General features: G+C 49.5%; 3 protein-coding genes and 1 pseudogene across 4 annotated transcripts; 2 read left to right on the top strand and 2 right to left on the bottom strand.

Annotated features, from left to right (window-relative positions):
• Nucleotides 1-63: 63 nt before the first annotated feature.
• LOC308431656 (small ribosomal subunit protein uS2-like) lies at nucleotides 64-925 on the bottom strand (annotated as a pseudogene). Its single transcript has one exon. The product of its transcript is annotated as a small ribosomal subunit protein uS2-like (transcript).
• A 1,685-nt stretch (nucleotides 926-2,610) lies between these two features.
• Nucleotides 2,611-3,924, bottom strand: LOC308431991 (microfibrillar-associated protein 1-like; the record flags this gene model as incomplete). Its single annotated transcript, XM_080931611.1, is given in 2 exon segments — nucleotides 2,611-3,462; nucleotides 3,466-3,924. Coding segments are annotated over 2 exon segments (1,311 nt in total).
• A 6,335-nt stretch (nucleotides 3,925-10,259) lies between these two features.
• On the top strand, nucleotides 10,260-13,029 carry CENPB (centromere protein B). The gene has a single exon (XM_080931661.1). The coding sequence runs from the start codon at nucleotides 10,455-10,457 to the stop codon at nucleotides 12,258-12,260; it is 1,806 nt and encodes a 601-aa protein (XP_080787787.1). The 5' UTR covers nucleotides 10,260-10,454; the 3' UTR covers nucleotides 12,261-13,029.
• A 1,886-nt stretch (nucleotides 13,030-14,915) lies between these two features.
• Nucleotides 14,916-18,625, top strand: SPEF1 (sperm flagellar 1; the record flags this gene model as incomplete). Its single annotated transcript, XM_080931441.1, has 7 exons — nucleotides 14,916-15,716; nucleotides 16,944-17,055; nucleotides 17,509-17,665; nucleotides 17,879-17,918; nucleotides 18,031-18,085; nucleotides 18,268-18,391; nucleotides 18,518-18,625. The coding sequence occupies exons 1-7, from the start codon at nucleotides 15,608-15,610 to the stop codon at nucleotides 18,623-18,625; spliced, it is 705 nt and encodes a 234-aa protein (XP_080787567.1). The 5' UTR covers nucleotides 14,916-15,607.
• Between the last annotated feature and the right edge of the window lie 248 nt (nucleotides 18,626-18,873).

Genomic DNA, 18,873 nt, shown 5'->3' with positions numbered 1-18,873 from the left:
TCTTTTAGAAACTTTGTTTTCCTTCCACCTTATTTCCCTTTCCTCAGGTGTCTGCTGAGCAGCTCAGGACCACTCAGTGGTGGCTCCAACCCACTCAGTGGCCTGCGCTGTAGGAGCCGCTGACCAGTCCTCAGTGGCTGGCTGCGCACTCCAGTCTTCTGCGGGTAATGGCTGGATGGGCACAGAGGGCACCCGCTCAACCTCAGACCAATCAGCCACCTCAGGCTGAGCGGCAGTGAACTCAGGAGCTGGTGTGGTCCATTCACCCTGGAATTCCTCCTTGGTCACAGCCTTCTCAGCAGCAGCCTGTTCCTCCTTCTCAATCTCCTCTGGATCTCTGTAGAAGTAAAGATCAGGCATAACCTCCCATGGGTGCTCACAGGAAATAGTACCTCGCATGCGGAGTACCTCCCGGGCCAGCATCCACCACATCGGAGCCACTGAGTGAGCTCCCTTGTTGTTGCACGGGATGGCAATGTCCACAGAGTGCAGGGGAGAGTCTGTGTTACACAGAGCAATGGTGGGCAGGTTGACATAAGAGGCCTCTGTGAGGGGCTGGTGGTCAGCCCTGGGATCAGTCACCACTAGAAGCTGTGGCTCCCTGAAGGCTGCTTGGATCTGGTTAGTGAAGGTCCCAGGTGTGAAGTGGCCAGCAACTGGAGTGGCTCCTGTGGCAGCAGCAAACTTCAGCACAGCTCACTGGCCTGGAAGAGATGACGCTGACGTCGGCGGGGTTCTCAATGGCAACAACAGCGTGAGCTGCAAGCAACAGCTTCTCCCAGGTCCTCTTCAGACTTATGATGTAGATACCGTCACTTTTCCTTCTGTAGATGTACTGCTCCATCTGAAAGTCAAGGTTGGTGCCACCTAAGTGGGTTCCTGCAGCAAGGAATTTGAGGACATCCTCCTCCTTCATCTGCAGGACATCAAGGCTCCGGACATTGTGTAAGTTTCCCTTTTAAGTTACTATGGAAACCAAGAACAACGCCGTATGGACCCTTCCCCGGGAAAGGCTGAACTGTATTTTCTTTTCTTTCTTTTTTCTTTTCTTTTTCTTTTCTTTCTTTCTTTCTTTTTTTTTTTTTTGGTCGCAGGTACACAAGTTTATTATTATCATTATTATTTTTTTAAGGTAGGATTTTTGTTTTAGCTTTGGTCATCCTGGAACTTACTCTGTAGACCAGGATGGTCTCAAACTTGAAGACCTGCCTCTGCCTCCTGAGTGCTGGGATTAAAGGTGAGTACCACCACACTTGGCTGCTTTTCTTTCTTTTTAAATTACATCTCTTGTGAACACTAATACATACATACATCCCATGGAATACATATAGAAGACAGATGACAATTTAGTGGTTGCCAGACTGAGTTTTCTACCACTGTGGTTCTGTGGATCAAACTCAGGTTGTTAAGACTTGTTGGCACAGGTTTACCACTTTGAGACCTGCGTGAGTAGTTTAGTGAGACTTTTTCTGAAAACACACACGGATGCACACACACACAAATAAAAGAACTAGAGATATAGCTCAGCAACAGAACACCTGGCAAGTATTTACCAGGCCCTGGGTTCAAATCCTAGTATTGAGGAGAGAAAAGAAAGACCTTTGCCTCTTTTTTTTTTTTTTTGGGAGACATCTTATATTGTTCAGGAAGGCCCTGATCTATATAGTTTAATATGCCTGAAGTCTTTATTTTTTGACTCTGTATAGCCCTGGCTTTCCCAGATCTTGCTCTATAGACCAGGCTGGCCTTGAACTCAGATCTCCTGTCTCTGCCTCCCTGGTGTTAGGATTAGAGATGTGTGCTACCATGTTCAGTTTGGATAACTGAACTCTTGATTTTCCTGCTTCTACTTTCCAAGTGTTGTGATTACAGGTGTGTGTAACCTACCTAGCTAGACTTTTAGTTATTAGAGTTCTGTTTTGTTTTTGAGATAGGCCCACTGTGCAGTTATGGTTGACCTTGAATGAGAGATCTGCATGCGTCCCTAACTTTTATTGTTGGACTGAAGGCCTGTGTCACTGAGAGCAGTCTCTGTTCCATGGGTTATACATCTTGTTTCTAATAGTTTAGTAAAAATATTTCTGGTATGTTGTTTCTCTCTCTTACACACACACACACACACACACACACACACACACACACAGAGAGAGAGAGAGAGAGAGAGAGAGAGAGAGAGAGAGAGACCAAAAAGTATATTTACTTGGAAAAGTAGATTCAACACCCCAAATGCAAAACTAGGTTGGACTGAGCGTGGATTTCCTGATAGCTACTCCTAACACTAAGGAAGAAGTAACGTGCCACCCATTCACATGCCCAGGTATCTGATCCAGGCTGCAAAAACAAACTCAGAATAGTCCCAAGTCAATATGGGAAGCCACAGTAGAGAAACCTAAGATTTCTCAGGAATAGTTTTAGGTGGGAAGTCTCTAATCCTACCTGGTTAGTGCTTTTGGGTTTCTCAGTATGAGTCCAAATCTCTTACAAAGCACTTTCAAACACAGACTATGGCCATGAGTCTGAAAAGCTCTGTACAAGAACTGTGTAAATAATGGTTCAGGAAAATGGAGGACCAGATCCCTGTGTCCCACAGTTGGAATAAGAAGTTGAAGCCTAGGTGGTTTTCCTCTTCTTGGCAGATGGTCGCTCAAATACATCTCGAACCCCTGCGGCCTTTTGTTTAAAGCATTTTGTGTTCTGGGCACTCTCTTGGCCCCATGCAGAGTCAAAGGAAGTGGTGTCTTGATCCACAAGGTGGGTGTACTTGGTGCGACCAGACCGTCCAAAATTCTTGACCTGCATGACTTTTGGAAGAATGGTTTTGTTGAAATGGCCCTCAAGAGTAGGTGCACTAAACTCTCTCTTGTAGACTTCTTCATCCTCATCCATGAAGAAGGCTCCTCGGTGATAATACTTTTGTAAAAACTTGTATTTGCCTTTAACGGCTTTATTGGTAATGACTTTGCCATTTGCCCGAAGTTCAGCCCGCCTTTCTTCCTCAGTCAGATTTCTCATGCGTTCAGTCTCTGCTTTCTCCTTTTCAAGCACTTCTCGGTCTTCTCTGTCCCGCTTGAGTCTTTTGAGCTCCTGGACTTTCCATGGCTCGTACTCCTCCTCATCATTTTCATCATCAGTATTGAGTGTATCCAGGGCGGCAAGGAACCACTTGTTCTCCTCTAGCTCTTTCTTGGTCTCTTCTTCAACAATCTTGAGGGTGTACTTGTGCCACTCCTCAGCTGTGCATTTTGCTTCCTGTTCCAGTTCCTTCTGTCTCAATACCTCAGCTTCTCTCTCTTGAACTGTCACCCAATCCTTCTTTCGAATGAAGACAGGCTTAAGTCGAGGCTCCATTTCATCTTCACTGTCTGTGTACTCCTCATACTTGGACTCAGACTCCTCCCCAGAGCGCCCTTCATCTTCCACCTCTATGACTTCCATCTCTTCATTTTTCCCCTCCTGTGCTTGCTAACACCTCCTGCCACAACTCTGCTCTATTTCTTCATCATCAATTTCTTCCTCCTCTTCCTCACTGCTAACTTCTCGTTCCATGCGCCAAGCATCTCCTTCTACTTCTGAGTCACTTTCTCCTACTACTTCAGGTTCCACTATTTTTCTGTGTCGAGCCAATCTCTCTTCCACAACTTCACTAATGCAGTTCTGTAATCGCCGAAGTCGAGGGTCACTGGATGAATCCTCCTCCTGTTCCTCAGGTTCTGCTTCTTGTTCCTTAGCTTTCTTAATGAACCGAAATTCTTCATCCTCTTCATCTGAGGATTCCATTGGGCCATAATCTGGTCTCTTTCCGGACACATAACGTTTTACCGTCACTTTTTCCATTGAAATCTCACCTTTCTCTTTGCGAACTGGGACGGCCCCAGCCGTAGACTGAATGGGCGGCTGCTTCATGAGTGCGCTTGGGACCGACATGGTGACAGCTGTCTCGCAGACTCCCCAAAATGGACTAAATCCCAACAATGAAGACCAAGGAACTGAACACCGCTGCCCACCGAGCTTTGCCGGACTCTCAGGACGGTATTTTCAAGACCAACGTAGCCAGTTTCCCCCACCCTGCATCGCAGCACACACACTCTTCTGGGTGAGGAGCCAAGCTGCATTGATGTTTGAAGATCACTTGAATCTCAAGAAGTCCCACAACTGAAAGGTGCTCCTTGTCCCCGTGGAGAAGAGAGTAGACCTTCCCACGGCACCTGGAACCCACTCGCACCCTTCTGAAGCTCATTTTTCCACTTAGATCACAAACTACATACTCAACTGAGATGACAGTAACAACAAAAACCAATCCCTAGAGATCAGTTGGAGAATTTGCTCTTTTTGGGATTAGGGAGAGGAGTGTTACATTATGTAGATCTGGCTGGCTGCTGGCCCTGTATTTAGAGCAAGCTGGCTTCCCACTACTGGCAGGTTAAAATCTTACGCTGCAGCCTGCAGAGTTTTACGTGTGTGGGTGTTTTGCCTGTGTGTGCACCATTTACCTGCTTGCTGCCTGTGCAGGACAGAAGAGGACATCAGATCCCCTGAAAGAGATGGTTGTGAGCTACAGTGTGGGTGCCGGGAATCAAACCTGGATCCTCTAGAAGAGTAAGCAGTGTTATTTACCTAGAGCCATCTCTCCAGGGCCTTTTTAGAAACTCTTGTTTCCCCTACTGGTCCCCCAACACACACCTTTTTCTTTTTTCCAAAGCTGTGACATGTTAAATTTTTGTGCCACCAAAACCTCAAAGGACAGCATCATATGACACAAAAGATAGCCCTACCCCTAAGTCTTCAGAAACAGCACCGTGAGAAACTGCTTGAATCGTCTCCTGAAGGCGATTCATATTTAGCCAAAGGAAACATGGTGGCAGATGTGGATGATGGCCACGAACAGAATTAAAGATTTCCTAGTAGCCACATTCAAAAAGCAAAAGGGAAGCTGGCCTTGGTCCTGTATTCCGTAAACTCACGGAGGAGTGAGGAATAAGGACCGTTGACAGTTCGAGGCCAGCCTAGACTGTAGGGTAAGACCCTGTCTCAAACGAATAAACAACCCTAAACTACTACCAACACAAATAGAAAAGGGCCTGAAGTGTGTCTCAGTGGCAGACCATTTGCCTAGCACATGCAAAGGCCTGGCTTCTGGCATCTACTCAAAACACAGCAAAAATATAAATAAACACAGTTAAAGACAGTAAGTTTTAGTTTTACAATTTAATTTTAGTATTCTATTTAACTTAACATATTAAAAATATTATTGTGCTGGTTAGTATTTTTTGTCAGCTTGACACAAACTAGAGTCTTCTGGGGAGAGGAAACTGAAGAACCAATTTTAGGCAAGCCCAAGGCTTTGTCTTAGGCTAAAATGCCATCTTATAGTAAAGACAAACACTAGGTTCATCCCTGGTTATGATTAAACCTGTTTCTCAAGGATTGTGCTGTCCCCCCTGTAACCTTACCTACCAATGGCTCTGTGCTGCCCGTTCCAGAAAAGGCGATCATGCCCTTGCTTCAAAAAGTTGTTTGTAACCATCTCGAAACCCTACCTTTGGTTCAAAGGTCACTTGACCACCTATAACTGCCGGTTGTCCTGACGACCTGGTAATGCCCATCTAGCAACCATGTCTTTGTTTTAGGAATAACTTGTGTTTGTGTTCTACTCCTCATCTATTCTGCCCACCAAACCCCCACTGGAAACGTCCTACCCCTGAGCTATAAAAGCCTCGTCTTCCTCACATCCAATGCTGACCTCTTGAGCCCAGCCTTAGGGGGAGGCAACCTTTGTGCAGACTTTAAAAAAGCTTACTTTCATTAAGTGTTCGCTTTAGTTAATTTGGCCACGGTGATATGGCTCGGTGGTCTTTCTCTTCCCATCTTTGGGATTAACAGACATCTCAACTGAGAACATGCCTCCAGCAGACTGACCTGTGGGCAAGTCTGTGGGGCATTTTCTTGATTAATGACTGATGTGGGAGGGCCCAGCCTACTGTGGGTGACATCACTCCTGGGAAGGTGGTCCTAGGTTGTATGTGTAGGGGATGGAGAGACATCTCAGTAGTTCAAAAGCACTTGAACTCTTCCATAAAACTCAGGTTTGATTCCCAGTATCCACATGGCAGCTCACAACTGTGTGTAACTCTCATTCTGGGGGATCCAATGCCCTCTTTCTGACCTCTACAGACAACTAGGCTTGGTGCACAGACATATATGTGGTCAAAGCATTCATACATATGATAGTTTGAGTAAGAATGGCACACATAAGCTGGCTCATATATATTTCAATGCTTAGGAATGGCATTATTAATTGGAGTAGATGTGGCCTGTGTTGAAGAACGTGTATCACTGGGGGTGGGCCTTGAGGCTTTGAATTCCCAAGCCAGGCCTCTTCCTGCTGTCTGTAGAACTCTCAGCAACTTCTCCTGCACGGTGTCTGTTTGCAGGGCCTATGCTCCTTCATAAAAGTCAGCAGAACCCCTGAAAGTGCAAGCAAGTCCCCGAGGACATGGTGTCTTCACAGCAAGAGGACATTTATGACTAAGGCAATACACACACAGTAAGTAAGTCTAAGGAAGCAGACAGAATATTTGCCACTTGGAAGGTTCAGACTGAAGGTTAACAAGAGTGAGGACACCTTGGGCTACATGCTGAGCCCCTAACTCAAAAAACAATAAGCAAAGCCAGCTGTGGTGGCACCAGACTCTAATTCTAGCTTATCTTTGTGAATTCATACCAACCTGTTCTACATAGAGTTTCAGGACAGCCCAGTCTACATAGCGAGACCTTGTCTCAAAACAAACAAACAAACCCTAAACCTAATCCAAACCACACAAAAACAACAATAAATTCCAGACTGTTTTAGAAGAATGCTTTTGTCCTGGTTTTTCTGAGTCTGTGTAACCCTTTGCTGTCCTGGAATTTGCCCTGTAGACCAGACAGTCTTCAGTAATTTGTTTCCCCGAGTGCTGGGATTAAAGGTGTGTACCATTACACTCAGTTTAGAAGAATGCTTTTTATATCTCGGGTGGGAAAGGCCTCTGTGTTAGACACAAAACCAGAAGCAATATAGCAAAGTGTAGCCAGAGCTGCCTACTTGAAGTAGTTTCATAAACGTGGAGAAACAAGCCATCTCTAAAACATTTTCTAAACTAAAAGACACGTGGCAATTTAAGGGAAACTTTTATAATATACCTATCAAAGATTTTATATTCAGAGCATACGTAGGGTTTTATTTATTTATTTATTTATTTATTTATTTATTTATTTATTTGAGACAGGGTTTCTTTGTATAGCCCTTGCAATCCTGGAACTCTGTGTAGACCAGGCTGGTCTTGAACTCACAGAGATTCATCTGCTTCTCCTTCCCAAGTGCTAACACTATTTGGCAAAAGTGGAGTTCTTAGACGTCAGGGGAATATGGTTGGCGGTAGAGCATATATATGATTGGCAAGCATGAGGCCCTAAGTTTGATCCTTATGGCTCATGTAGACAGGAAAAGACCAGCAGGAGAGATGTGGACAAAGGCAGAGAACCTTACATACAGGATACAATACACACACGGAAAGAGAAATGTGTATTTGAAGACCAGAGAGTCACATTCTCTTCTCCGGCCTTCAGGATGCAATAGTGACCTGATTTCTGATTCCGTCTTTGGGAATTTCTAGAGCCCTTAACCTGGAAGCTCTCAGGGCTTGGTTCTCTATGTTTCTTGACCCAAAGCTTTGTCTACCCCAGCTCCTCAGCCAGCCATCCTGGATGCTGTTCTTCCAGGACCTTTAAAAACATGTGTAACCAAAGGTGGCATCATGCTTCCAGAAAAGTCTCAAGGAAGAGTATTGCACGGAACAATCTTGGCTGCGGGGTCAGGGAAAGGATTGCAAGGAACAGTCGTGGCTGTGGGGTCAGGCAGGAAAGGAAAGGGTGGAGAGATTGAGCCTTTCAGCGTGAACATCAGAGATAAAGTTCTTCTCCCAGAATATGGAGGCGCCGAAGTAGTTCCAAACAACAAGGATTATTTCTTATTTAGCCATGGTGACATTCTTGGAAAGTATGCGGGCTGAAATCACTGTTGAAATGGTGACGCATGAAGCTGCCCATTCCACTGATGTTCTGAACTATTTCATCATGTAAATAATTTCTGCGTCTCCCTTTTATAATAAACGGACGATGCCCAAACTGACAAAAGCAAATAAACAAACAAAACTATGGCCACCAGGGCTGGAGAGATGGTTCAGTGGTTAGAGCACTGACTGTTCTTTCAGAGGTCCTGAGTTCAATTCCCAGCAACCACATGGTGGCTCACAGCCATCTGTAATGAGATCTGAGGCCCTCTTCTGATGTGTCTGAAGACAGCTACTATGTACTCACGTGTGTGTGTGTGTGTGTGTGTGTGTGTGTGTGTGTGTGTGTGTTAGATAGTTAGATAAATCTTTTAAAAAACATGGCAACCTCACTCCTAAATAGGATATCTTGATCAAAATCCTCACCTAAGGGCTCAGGGATCTATGCAGAAAAGGAGGTAAAATGATTTTTAAGAGCCAGAGGTGACAGATAATTCCACAGTGACTTCCACACACAACAGGACTGATGCACACATGAACTCACGGTGTGCACAAGGCCTGCAAGGGTTCAAGACAGACCAGGTCCCAGCACTGAAAGGGGAAGTGGACAAAGTGTCCCATCCCAAACCAAGATGTTATCTGCAACTGATATCCACCGGCAAAGGGACAATCAGTTTTCCCCATGGATCGTCACTGAGTGTATCAACCACACTGAGGGCAGATCCCATGCCCAGGTCAGCACAAAATGAACTCAGTGGTATTTCGTGGACTTTTGGGGCATTTTGTCTTACTGGTCTTTTGCTTGTTTGTTTTGAGCTTTGTTTTTGTAGGGCTGTGTGCGTACGTGTGTTCGTGTGTATGTTTGCATTTCTTAACTTGTCCCCAGCACTGGGAAGGCAAAAGCAGGCACATCTCCGTGAGTTTGAGACCAGAATGGTCTATACAGAGTTCCAGGCCAGCTGAGGCTACATATCGAGACTCTGCTCAAACAAAACAACAACAAACAAACGGACAAAAACAGACAGGAAAAAACACTACAGTGTGCCAGTCTTGAGGGTCCATCACTTTCATATTTGGTGCTACAGGAGGAAGTTTTAAGGTTTATTTGTACTTATGTGTTTCTGTAGTTTTAGATATGGTTACTTGCATGGGGGGGAAACAGTAGCACCCTGATGTTAACAGTGTTTATAGATTTGAATGACTGGGTTTTGTTTTTTAAGAAAGTGTTATTCTGCAAAAAGCCCTGGAGCTAGCTCTGTAGACCAGGCTGGTCTTGAACTCAGAGAGATCCACCTGCCTCTGCCTCCCTCATGCTGGAATTAAGGCATGTGCCACCACCCAGAGCTAGATTGCTAGAATTTTTTTAAAAAAGATTTATTTGTTATATTATATATAAGTACACTGTAGCTTACACACACACCAGAAGAGGGCATCAGATGGTTGTGAGCCATCGTGTGGTTGCTGGGATTTGAACTCAGGATCTCTGGAAGAGCAGACAATACTCTTAACCACGGAGCCATCTCTCCATCCCGATTGCCAGAATTTTAAAAATGTCATTAGCACCGTCAGATGGATTTAAATGCTATGTTGTCTTTACAATAACCCGTGTAACCACAGATTGGCCTTTTCACATTTGGAACAATATACACCATCGAAGTTCATGTTAGATGTCTGAGGAGAAGGTGCAGCACTTAAGTGCTTGGCTGCTCTCAAGAAGAACCGGTTTGGATCCCAGCACCCACGTTGCAATTCAGAACTACCTGCAATCTCACTCCTGTCTGACGCCTTCTTCTGGTCCTCTTGAGCATCTGCATGCAGGAGCGCCTACACACAGGCAGACATACACATGCATAAAGACAATTATTTTACATAGAAGCATACTGACAGTTGCATTTACACATAGCGAAAAATCCTAACCGCTTGACGCCAGCCAATTAAAACGCAGTCTAAGCACCCTGATGCCAGCCAGCAAGCCTCCTCCGGAGGAAAGAGCAGAAGCGAGAGCACCAAAACGTCCCTGTGCATCTGTCCAGGTGCCTGAGTGCGTTTTGTCTGCGTCGATGACCTTTCCCGCGCGTGGCCGAGGCGCACGCTCCGGGCCCCAGCGCCCCCGGCGGCGGATCCCGGCAGCGGCGCGGGGTCGGGGAGGCGGCGCCCAGCGTCCCCACGCTTCCCGCGAGATCCCGCGCGCGCTCCGCCCCGCGCCGCGCCGCGCTCCCCGCTGGGCACGTCCTGCCGCCCGCGCCTCCCGCGCCGCTCGCCACCGCCCGCCGCCGCCCCGCGAGCCGCTTTGTCTCGGGCGGGGCGCGCGGAGAGGCCGCCAGGTGCCCCCCCGCCGCGGGCCCGGGCCCCCCGCCCCGGGGCGGCGACGGCGGTGCCGGGCCCCGGGGCGGAGGGCGCGCCGGGATGGGCCCCAAGCGGCGGCAGCTGACGTTCCGGGAGAAGTCGCGGATCATCCAGGAGGTGGAGGAGAACCCGGACCTACGCAAGGGCGAGATCGCGCGGCGCTTTAACATCCCACCGTCCACACTGAGCACCATCCTGAAGAACAAGCGCGCCATCCTGGCGTCGGAGCGCAAGTACGGAGTGGCCTCCACCTGCCGCAAGACCAACAAGCTGTCCCCGTACGACAAGCTGGAGGGGCTTCTCATTGCTTGGTTCCAGCAGATCCGCGCCGCCGGCCTGCCGGTTAAGGGCATCATCCTGAAAGAGAAGGCGCTGCGGATAGCGGAAGAGCTGGGCATGGACGATTTCACTGCTTCCAACGGCTGGCTGGATCGCTTTCGCAGGCGTCACGGAGTAGTGGCCTGCAGCGGCGTGACCCGTTCCCGGGCGCGAAGCTCTGCCCCTAGGGCCCCAGCGGCACCTGCTGGCCCAGCCACGGTGCCCTCCGAGGGCAGTGGTGGGAGCACACCGGGCTGGCGCACGCGGGAGGAGCAGCCACCGTCGGTGGCTGAGGGCTACGCCTCGCAGGACGTGTTCAGCGCCACCGAGACCAGTCTGTGGTACGACATTCTGTCGGACCAGGCCTCAGGGCTCTGGGGAGGTGATGGACCAGCGCGCCAGGCCACGCAGCGCCTTAGTGTTTTGCTGTGCGCCAACGCCGATGGCAGCGAGAAGCTTCCTCCACTAGTCGCAGGCAAGTCTGCCAAGCCCCGTGCAGGCCAAGGTGGTCTGCCCTGCGACTACACTGCCAACTCGAAGGGTGGAGTCACCACCCAGGCTCTGGCCAAGTACTTGAAAGCTCTGGACGCTCGAATGGCAGCTGAATCTCGTCGGGTCCTTCTGCTGGCCGGCCGTCTGGCTGCCCAGTCCTTGGACACCTCGGGCCTGCGGCACGTGCAGCTGGCCTTCTTCCCTCCTGGCACCGTGCATCCCTTAGAACGAGGAGTGGTCCAACAGGTGAAGGGCCACTACCGCCAGGCTATGTTGCTCAAGGCCATGGCAGCGCTCGAGGGCCAGGATCCCTCAGGCTTGCAACTGGGCCTAGTGGAGGCCCTGCACTTTGTGGCTGCGGCCTGGCAGGCAGTGGAGCCCTCGGACATAGCAACTTGCTTTCGGGAGGCTGGTTTTGGAGGTGGTCTTAATGCCACTATCACTACTTCCTTCAAGAGTGAGGGAGAGGAAGAGGAGGAGGAGGAAGAAGAGGAGGAGGAGGAAGAAGAGGAGGGTGAAGGGGAAGAGGAGGAGGAAGAGGAAGAAGAAGGGGAGGAGGAAGAAGGAGGGGAAGGAGAGGAGGTAGGAGAGGAAGAAGAGGTAGAAGAGGAAGGTGAGGTTGATGGTAGTGATGAAGAGGAGGAGGAAGAAAGCTCCTCTGAGGGTTTAGAGGCTGAAGACTGGGCCCAGGGAGTAGTGGAGGCCAGCGGTGGTTTTGGGGGTTATAGTGTCCAGGAAGAGGCCCAATGCCCCGCCCTCCATTTCCTGGAAGGTGAGGACTCTGACTCAGACAGTGATGAAGAGGAGGAAGACGAAGAGGAGGATGAGGAAGACGAAGAGGATGAGGATGATGATGAGGATGGTGATGAGGTCCCTGTACCCAGCTTTGGGGAGGCCATGGCTTACTTTGCCATGGTCAAGAGGTACCTGACCTCCTTTCCCATTGATGACCGAGTGCAGAGTCACATCCTTCATTTGGAACATGATCTGGTCCATGTGACTAGGAAGAACCATGCCAGGCAGGCGGGAGTTCGAGGTCTCGGACATCAGAGCTGAGCTCCTGGACATAGCTATGCTCCAGCCCAGATGGGCGGCCCCTGCCCAAGGCAGAGAACTCTGGGCAGCTGCTGGAGATGGCTGGAGAAGCAGGGCTTTCAGTAATGCTTTGCCAGGCGCCAGGCTCCGAGACAGGCCCAGGGGCTGAGGCCCGCCTCACTGCTATTGCCTCTTTCTCAGAATCCTCTTTCCTCCCCATTAGTCCCTGGGCTCAGGGCACTGGATGGGTGGGGAGCTGTCCGGTGCTACCACACCATACCACCAGTGGGCTAGATCACAGCAGCAGCCAGGGTTGGGTCCTGGAAGCTCTTGGCCAGAGAGTGCCTCTCCCCCTGCCACCCAGCCAGGTCTTTGGTCGGGGGGATCCCAAAGCCATTCTGGAAAGGGCTCCAGAGGAAGGTCTAGCCTAGGCCCCCCCACAAAACTAGCAGCCCCCCTCCTGCATCTCTAGGCTGCATAAAGAAGCACAGTGTAAGGTGGGGCAGGCTCCCGAGCCTGCCTCTGCCTGCTTCCCACCTCCCCACATCCCTTTCTCTGGCCCTTGGTTTTCTTTCCAGATAGGAGGTTTCCAAGAGGCCCTCCGGGGGAGTGAGAGCAGGCACCTCCAAGCTGGGTAGCTGCAGGCCTTTGTGCATTATCCTCTGCAGGCCCCATCCTGGGCAGAGGGGCTTGGGGCTGAGCTCAGAGGCCAGCCATCCAGGTGCTCCTTCCCCAGTTTGAATTCAATAAATCTGTCCACTCCCCTTTTGTGGGAGTGAATGTTTTAACAGCCGAGGATGCATCCTTCATGGTCTGGGCTTGCGTCTGTCTTGGGGGACACATCCTTTTCAGATTCCCCTTGGTTCCTGCTGTAGTGGGACCATGGAAGCAAGGTTTGAGCAGATGGGCATGGCTGGGGTGAGTGACAGGTGGTGCCACCCACGTCTAAATGTTACAGAATCCTGGGGAAGGAGGGGGTTACGTCTTTGGATAGACTTGAGGGACCTTAGCTTTAAACTTTTGTTAGTGAGAGGCTCCAGTGGAACAGGGGATAAGGAGCCAGCAGTTTCTTGGGGGCAGATCAGTGTGTAGCTGATGACTGAGCCCACCAAAGCTAGTTAAAGTCTAGTGGAGCGGGATTGAGAACAGTTTTGGGATGGCTACGAGCCAGGTTGGAGTTGGAGGAGCATACAAGATACCCTTTACTTTGAAAGAGGAACTTCAGGCCTTTCAAGCAATTGACATTTTCAAGCCTGTTAGCCATGGGACAGTGACAGAAGGTGACGTTGCTGGGAAACAGATTGCAGCTCCATAAATTGGTAGTTCACGGTGCAAGGCCACTCCCCCAGTCCAAAGGTGAAGGCATGCCCTTCTTTCAGTACCTGCACCTCCGTTTATGGCCCTTCCTTACTGAGGCCTTCAGGTTCCAGCCAAGGAAAAGCATCAACAGAGTAGGTAACTCTCAGTACCAAACCGGTTTCCCCACCTTGACTAGGGCTGGCATATTACCTCTGGTACATTCCCAATCCCAACATACCCCAGTTCTCCCTACCCTGGAACGTAAGGGTGTGGGGAATATCCAAGTCACCTTTTGTTTGCCTTAGGTGCGGGCCAGAAAGGGTTGAGTCTTTTGTATTTCTGACAGTAGGTAGAGGACTATTTCAAGGGTAGCTCCCTTGAAAATTAGTTTTGTTTTGTTTTTATTTGTATCAAGGTAGGGAGGAACTAGGACCTATAGCAACCTAGGCAGGTGTCTCACTGCTCAGCCATACTTCCCTTGAAAGTTTTGAAACAAAGCCAAGAGGGTCAAGCAAAGGAGTTGAGATTCCATTTGACATCACCCCTTCCTCTAGTTGGAAGTCTGGAGGAGATGACCAGAAAGTCCAGTCTGCCCAGTAGCTTGCTCTGGAGTAAGTAGGGAGCAGTAGTAGCCTTTTGTCTAGGTGCCCTGGCTAATCCAGGAACTTTATCTCCAGTACTGAGTCAAATCCCTTTGATTGGTCTCCTTCCAACAAGACCTCTTACTGGGCTCATGATTTAACACAAGCTGATGCTAATTCGATAATTCGGCTTTTTTTTTTTTTTTTTTTTTTTTTTTGTGCTAGGCCTCAAACACTCAGATGCCCATATGAGGTGACAAAAGCCCTGACAGGGGCAGAGGTTCCACAATTGCACAGTGCCACATCTCTTGTCAGGCAGGCTCTAGAAGTATCCCTTTGGTAGTTTTTATTCCTGCAGAAATCGGTTTTCAATCCAGACTAGCCTTTAGAGGGAGACAAGAGGCGTGGTGGTGTCTGCAGAAGCTCTTGCTGTAAGTGTACAGCCAACATACAATCCCCCAGACCCATACAAATTCAAGATACTTTTATTCCTATTTTGTAAATTACTTTCCAAGTACACCTTTGGGACAGGTAGATGAAAACAGTTTCCATTTTACAAAGGAAATAGGGTTAAGGAATTAAATGACCTTCCCTAAGAAAACAGCCTTGATCTGTTCTCCTTGGGAGTCTGGGTTACGTATTAAAGCTCCAGTAGAGCACACTGCTGGAATGAGGACATGGTAATAATGGCCCTAGGCCTACAGAGCTTACGGGGAGGGCGTTATTGAGGAAACACGATTCAGGGGCAGGAGAGATGGTTTAAGTGGTTGAGAGTCCTGGCTGTGCTTCCAGAGGATCCAGCTTTGTCCCTAGGACCCACATGGTGGCTCATGACCATCTGTAAAACCAGTTCCACGGGGAATCCAACACCTGACCTTGGCGTGCACCAGGCACACACATGGTACACGTATATCAATACAGGTAGAACACCCATACACATAAAATAAAACGATTTCAAAATAGACCATTTATCACACAATCTCGGTATGTGTCAGATTAGCAGAGCTCTGCGCTGCCCACCCCCACCTTCCACTCCGATGATGTCTTGCGTGGTGATGCTGCCATGCTGCTTCCTTTAGAGCTGATAAACGACGCAGAAAAGGAGTGGGTTTCAGGGGCAGAGTAGGTCTTCGCAAAGCCCAGAATGGGTCGGTTATTGTTCAGCAGGTGGTGTGGGCAAGTAGGTGATGCCTTCTTGGGGAGAAAGGAAGATATAAGCACAACTAACTGTCCTTTCAAAGCTTGGGCCCCCGGGGAAGGCAACATGGAAAAAACTACAACTCCCAGAAGTCTCTGTTTCTAGGCAAATAGCGACGGTTACTATGGTTTCGGAAAACAATATGGCTGCTCCCAGATGGGATTTGAGTCTGTGTGGAATAGGGACCCAAACATATATCTGAACGCTCGCAGTTGCTATAGGAGGCATTTGAAAGGTCCTGGGACTGGCGCTGGGCTCTGTCAGAACAGTGAGGCCTTGCTCTGGATCCAATGGAAAGCAGCGTGGATGAAGAGGCTCTGCACCAGCTGTACCTCTGGGTAGACAACATCCCTCTGTCCCGACCCAAGAGAAACCTCTCCCGGGACTTCAGTGACGGAGGTGTGCATTGTTGTGTGTTTTGAAATATTGTTTTTATGCGTGTTTGGTGGGTTTGTGTATATGTTATTTTTTGTTGTTGTTATGTGTGAGTGTAGAGTGGGGCGGGGTGGGATCCGTATTTCGGGACTTCGATGGTGGAAATGTGCAGTTGCGTATTTCTTCAGTTCGTGCGTGAACAATGTCCATTCTATCATGTGTGCATGAAGTGTGTCTGTGTGTCTTCTTTCAGGGGCTTTAAGAACTAAGCTGTGTGTTTGGGTATGTATCTGTGAACCTATGCCTGCCCACATTGCTGTTTACTGCAGTCTGTCTTGTAATTTTTGTTGTTTTGTGAGATAGTCTTCAACTCCCGACTCTCCTACCTCTACTACTCCTGCGTTTGCCTCCCATGAGATTATGGGCATTGTGCTACTACTCAAGTACTGTTGTTTGTGTTTTAGTGTGGTGCTAGAGAGTCAAACCCAGGGCATTGTGAATGCTAAGCAAGCTTGCTACCAAGTGGGCTAATCCCTAGCCTGTGTTCTTCTGTATTGATATGTTCTATCCTGAATGTGTATGTATTTGTGTATGTGTGTGGTTGTGTGTTTGCTTTTCAGGAAAGGCTCCTGTATTTAAGAAATGCATAGTTCTGTAGTCAGAATGCCCTTCATTTCTATGTGTATAATTGAAGAGGCTATGTGTATATGTGACTTATGTGTGTGTGTTCTATGTGTGCACTCATATGTACGCATTTACTTGTCTATACATTCTGCCCTATGTGCATCTAGATGGATATTTTCAGGACACACAGTTGCTGTGTAGCCCAGAACTATTTTCCTGCACCCTGTGTGCTGGATTGCAGGCATGTGTTGCTATGCTGTTTCTATGGTCCTGGGGACTGAGTACAGGGCTCTGTGCCTGCTATTACCAACTAAGCTATACCTCCAGACCTGTAGAAGGATGTCTTTCTGCTGTGTTAATCTGTGAATCTTCCGAGACATGCGTGTGTGCATTTAAATTCCTAGGATAAGGCTGCAGACTCCTGTAGGGCCAGCCTTCTTGGAGACCCTCAGTTTTTCTGTGATCTGAGGTTGAGGAATATGCTGAGAAATGGGGGGTCTTGAATTGATCATTGATCTAGCTTTCTTTGTCTCCTTTCTGTGAACCTTCCCTTTTCTATATCGCTACCCTTCCTCCTTGACCCCATGCTCCTACCTTCCATATCTGTTCCCAACCCTGTCCCCTCAGTCCTGGTTGCAGAGCTTATCAAGTTTTACTTCCCCAAGATGGTGGAGATGCACAATTATGTCCCCGCCAACTCTCTCCAGCAGAAGCTCAGCAACTGGAGTCACCTGAACAGGTAGTAGAATGCCCGGGTGCAGAAGTAAACTCTGTGGCCCCTGCCTGCTTTGCAGAAAGGGCTGCTCAGCCATAACCTCCTATGGCCTTGGCTGGGGATGTGGCTTAGTGGTAGAATGCTTGCCTAATGCTCCTGTGACCGTGCACACCACACACACACACACACACACACACACACCTGGATCTGTCCCTAGCAATATAAAGCGGGGTTGGGGGAAACAAAACTACAACTACAACAAAACCTCCTATGATCTTGACAGGCAGGCTGGGACTGCTGGGGGTAAGGGGAAACAGAAGAATCCATTTAGAAACAAAATCAAGTGATTATTTTACCTGGATAGAAACAAAGAACTCGGAATACTCAAGCAGAGGGCTTCAGATGTCTGCCCTTCCTCTGGTACTATGTCCATTTCCTTCCCATTTCCCCAGTACCAATCTCCTATTCACTCCCTAGAAAGGTGCTGAACAAGCTGAACTTCTCGGTCCCTGACGACGTGATGCGGAAAATTGCGCAGTGTTCTCCAGGGGTAGTGGAGCTAGTACTCATTCCACTGAGGCAGCGCCTGGAGGAGCGGCAGAGGCGCCAGAAGCTGGGTGTTGGTTCCTTACAGGTGGGGCTGCTGAGCTCAGTGACTGGGGCACTGCGACTGTGGGGTGGGGTATGGGCGCTGCTCCCCAGACAGTGGAGAGCCCTGCTGTGGCGATACTGGAAAGACAAGCTGGGTGCCTATCTAAAAGAACATGGCCTCTGGGGCTGTGCAAAGGGAACAGGGCTTCTTGGAGATAGATGAACGCAGGCTCACAGGAGACATCTGTTCTTTCAGGAGCTGGCTCCTCAGGATAGCAGTGGTTACATGGATATGGGTAAGACGTTGCCCCCTTATCTCGGGAAAAGCTTTCCCCATGTTCCTTTAATCAATTTTAGGGTCACTCCAAGACTCCAGCAAGGACACTTTCTCCACTTGCTGTGTCTTAGGTTTGTCCCAGAAGGTTCGAGGAGAAGGTGCCCCAGCCCTGGGAGAGCAGCTCAGGTAAAGCTCAGAGCTGTACCTCACCAAGCTTGGTCACTCCTCCACACGGACTAGGTGGCAGTGCCTTTGGGACTGGGGGCTGCGGTGGGGAAAAGGCGAAGAGGGAAGGTCTGGCCACGGGTATTAGAAGGGAAAGGTGGGGTCTGACGTCCAGGCCTCTGCTAAGCTGCTACCCACTGCAGAGAGGGCCGTCCGCTGGCTCCCCGACCCTCTGGGTATAACCAGGCGCTGCAGGGCGATCCGAGCTTCGTCCTCCAGATCGCTGAAAAGGAGCAGGAGCTGTTGGCTTCTCAAGAGACAGTGCAGGTAGGTGAGGAGGGGACATTGAAGCCTGGGGGGGCGCAGCTTGAGGCCTGCGGAGACAAAGTACTAGCCGGGCAAAGCAGGGCAACAACAGGGGGTCAGGCTTGACGTCTCTGCGCCGCCACCCAGGTCCTTCAGATGAAGGTGAAGCGTCTGGAACACCTGCTCCAACTCAAGAACGTGCGCATCGATGACCTCTCCCGGCGGCTCCAGCAGGCCGAGCGCAAGCAGCGGTGAGCGGTGCCAGGGCTGCGCGGGACTTCCCAGTACCCGCCAGAGCCCAGACGCCGCGACCCACCCACTCCGCCTGCGGACGCAGGGTTGGGAGGGCGGAGCGAGCTGCTCACTGGCGCCTACTGCAGCTACGGCGCTCGGCTGCGGAGGGTTCGGGCGAACGCGGGGGTACCCAAAACCGAGGCCGGGCAACTGATCATCCTCCTTACGCTCCATCCGGGTCAGGAAAAAGGACCGCTTTCCACAGCCCA

The sequence above is a fragment of the Micromys minutus genome (assembly GCF_963924665.1).
Source record: "Micromys minutus genome assembly, chromosome: 17".
In the NCBI taxonomy this organism is placed as follows: Eukaryota; Metazoa; Chordata; class Mammalia; order Rodentia; family Muridae; genus Micromys; species Micromys minutus.
This window is presented reverse-complemented; position numbering and strand designations above follow the sequence as displayed.

What these genes read in the sequence shown, in the direction of transcription:
- CENPB (XM_080931661.1), top strand. Translation starts at nt 10,455, where the DNA reads ATGGGCCCCAAGCGGCGGCAGCTGACGTTCCGGGAGAAGTCGCGGATC.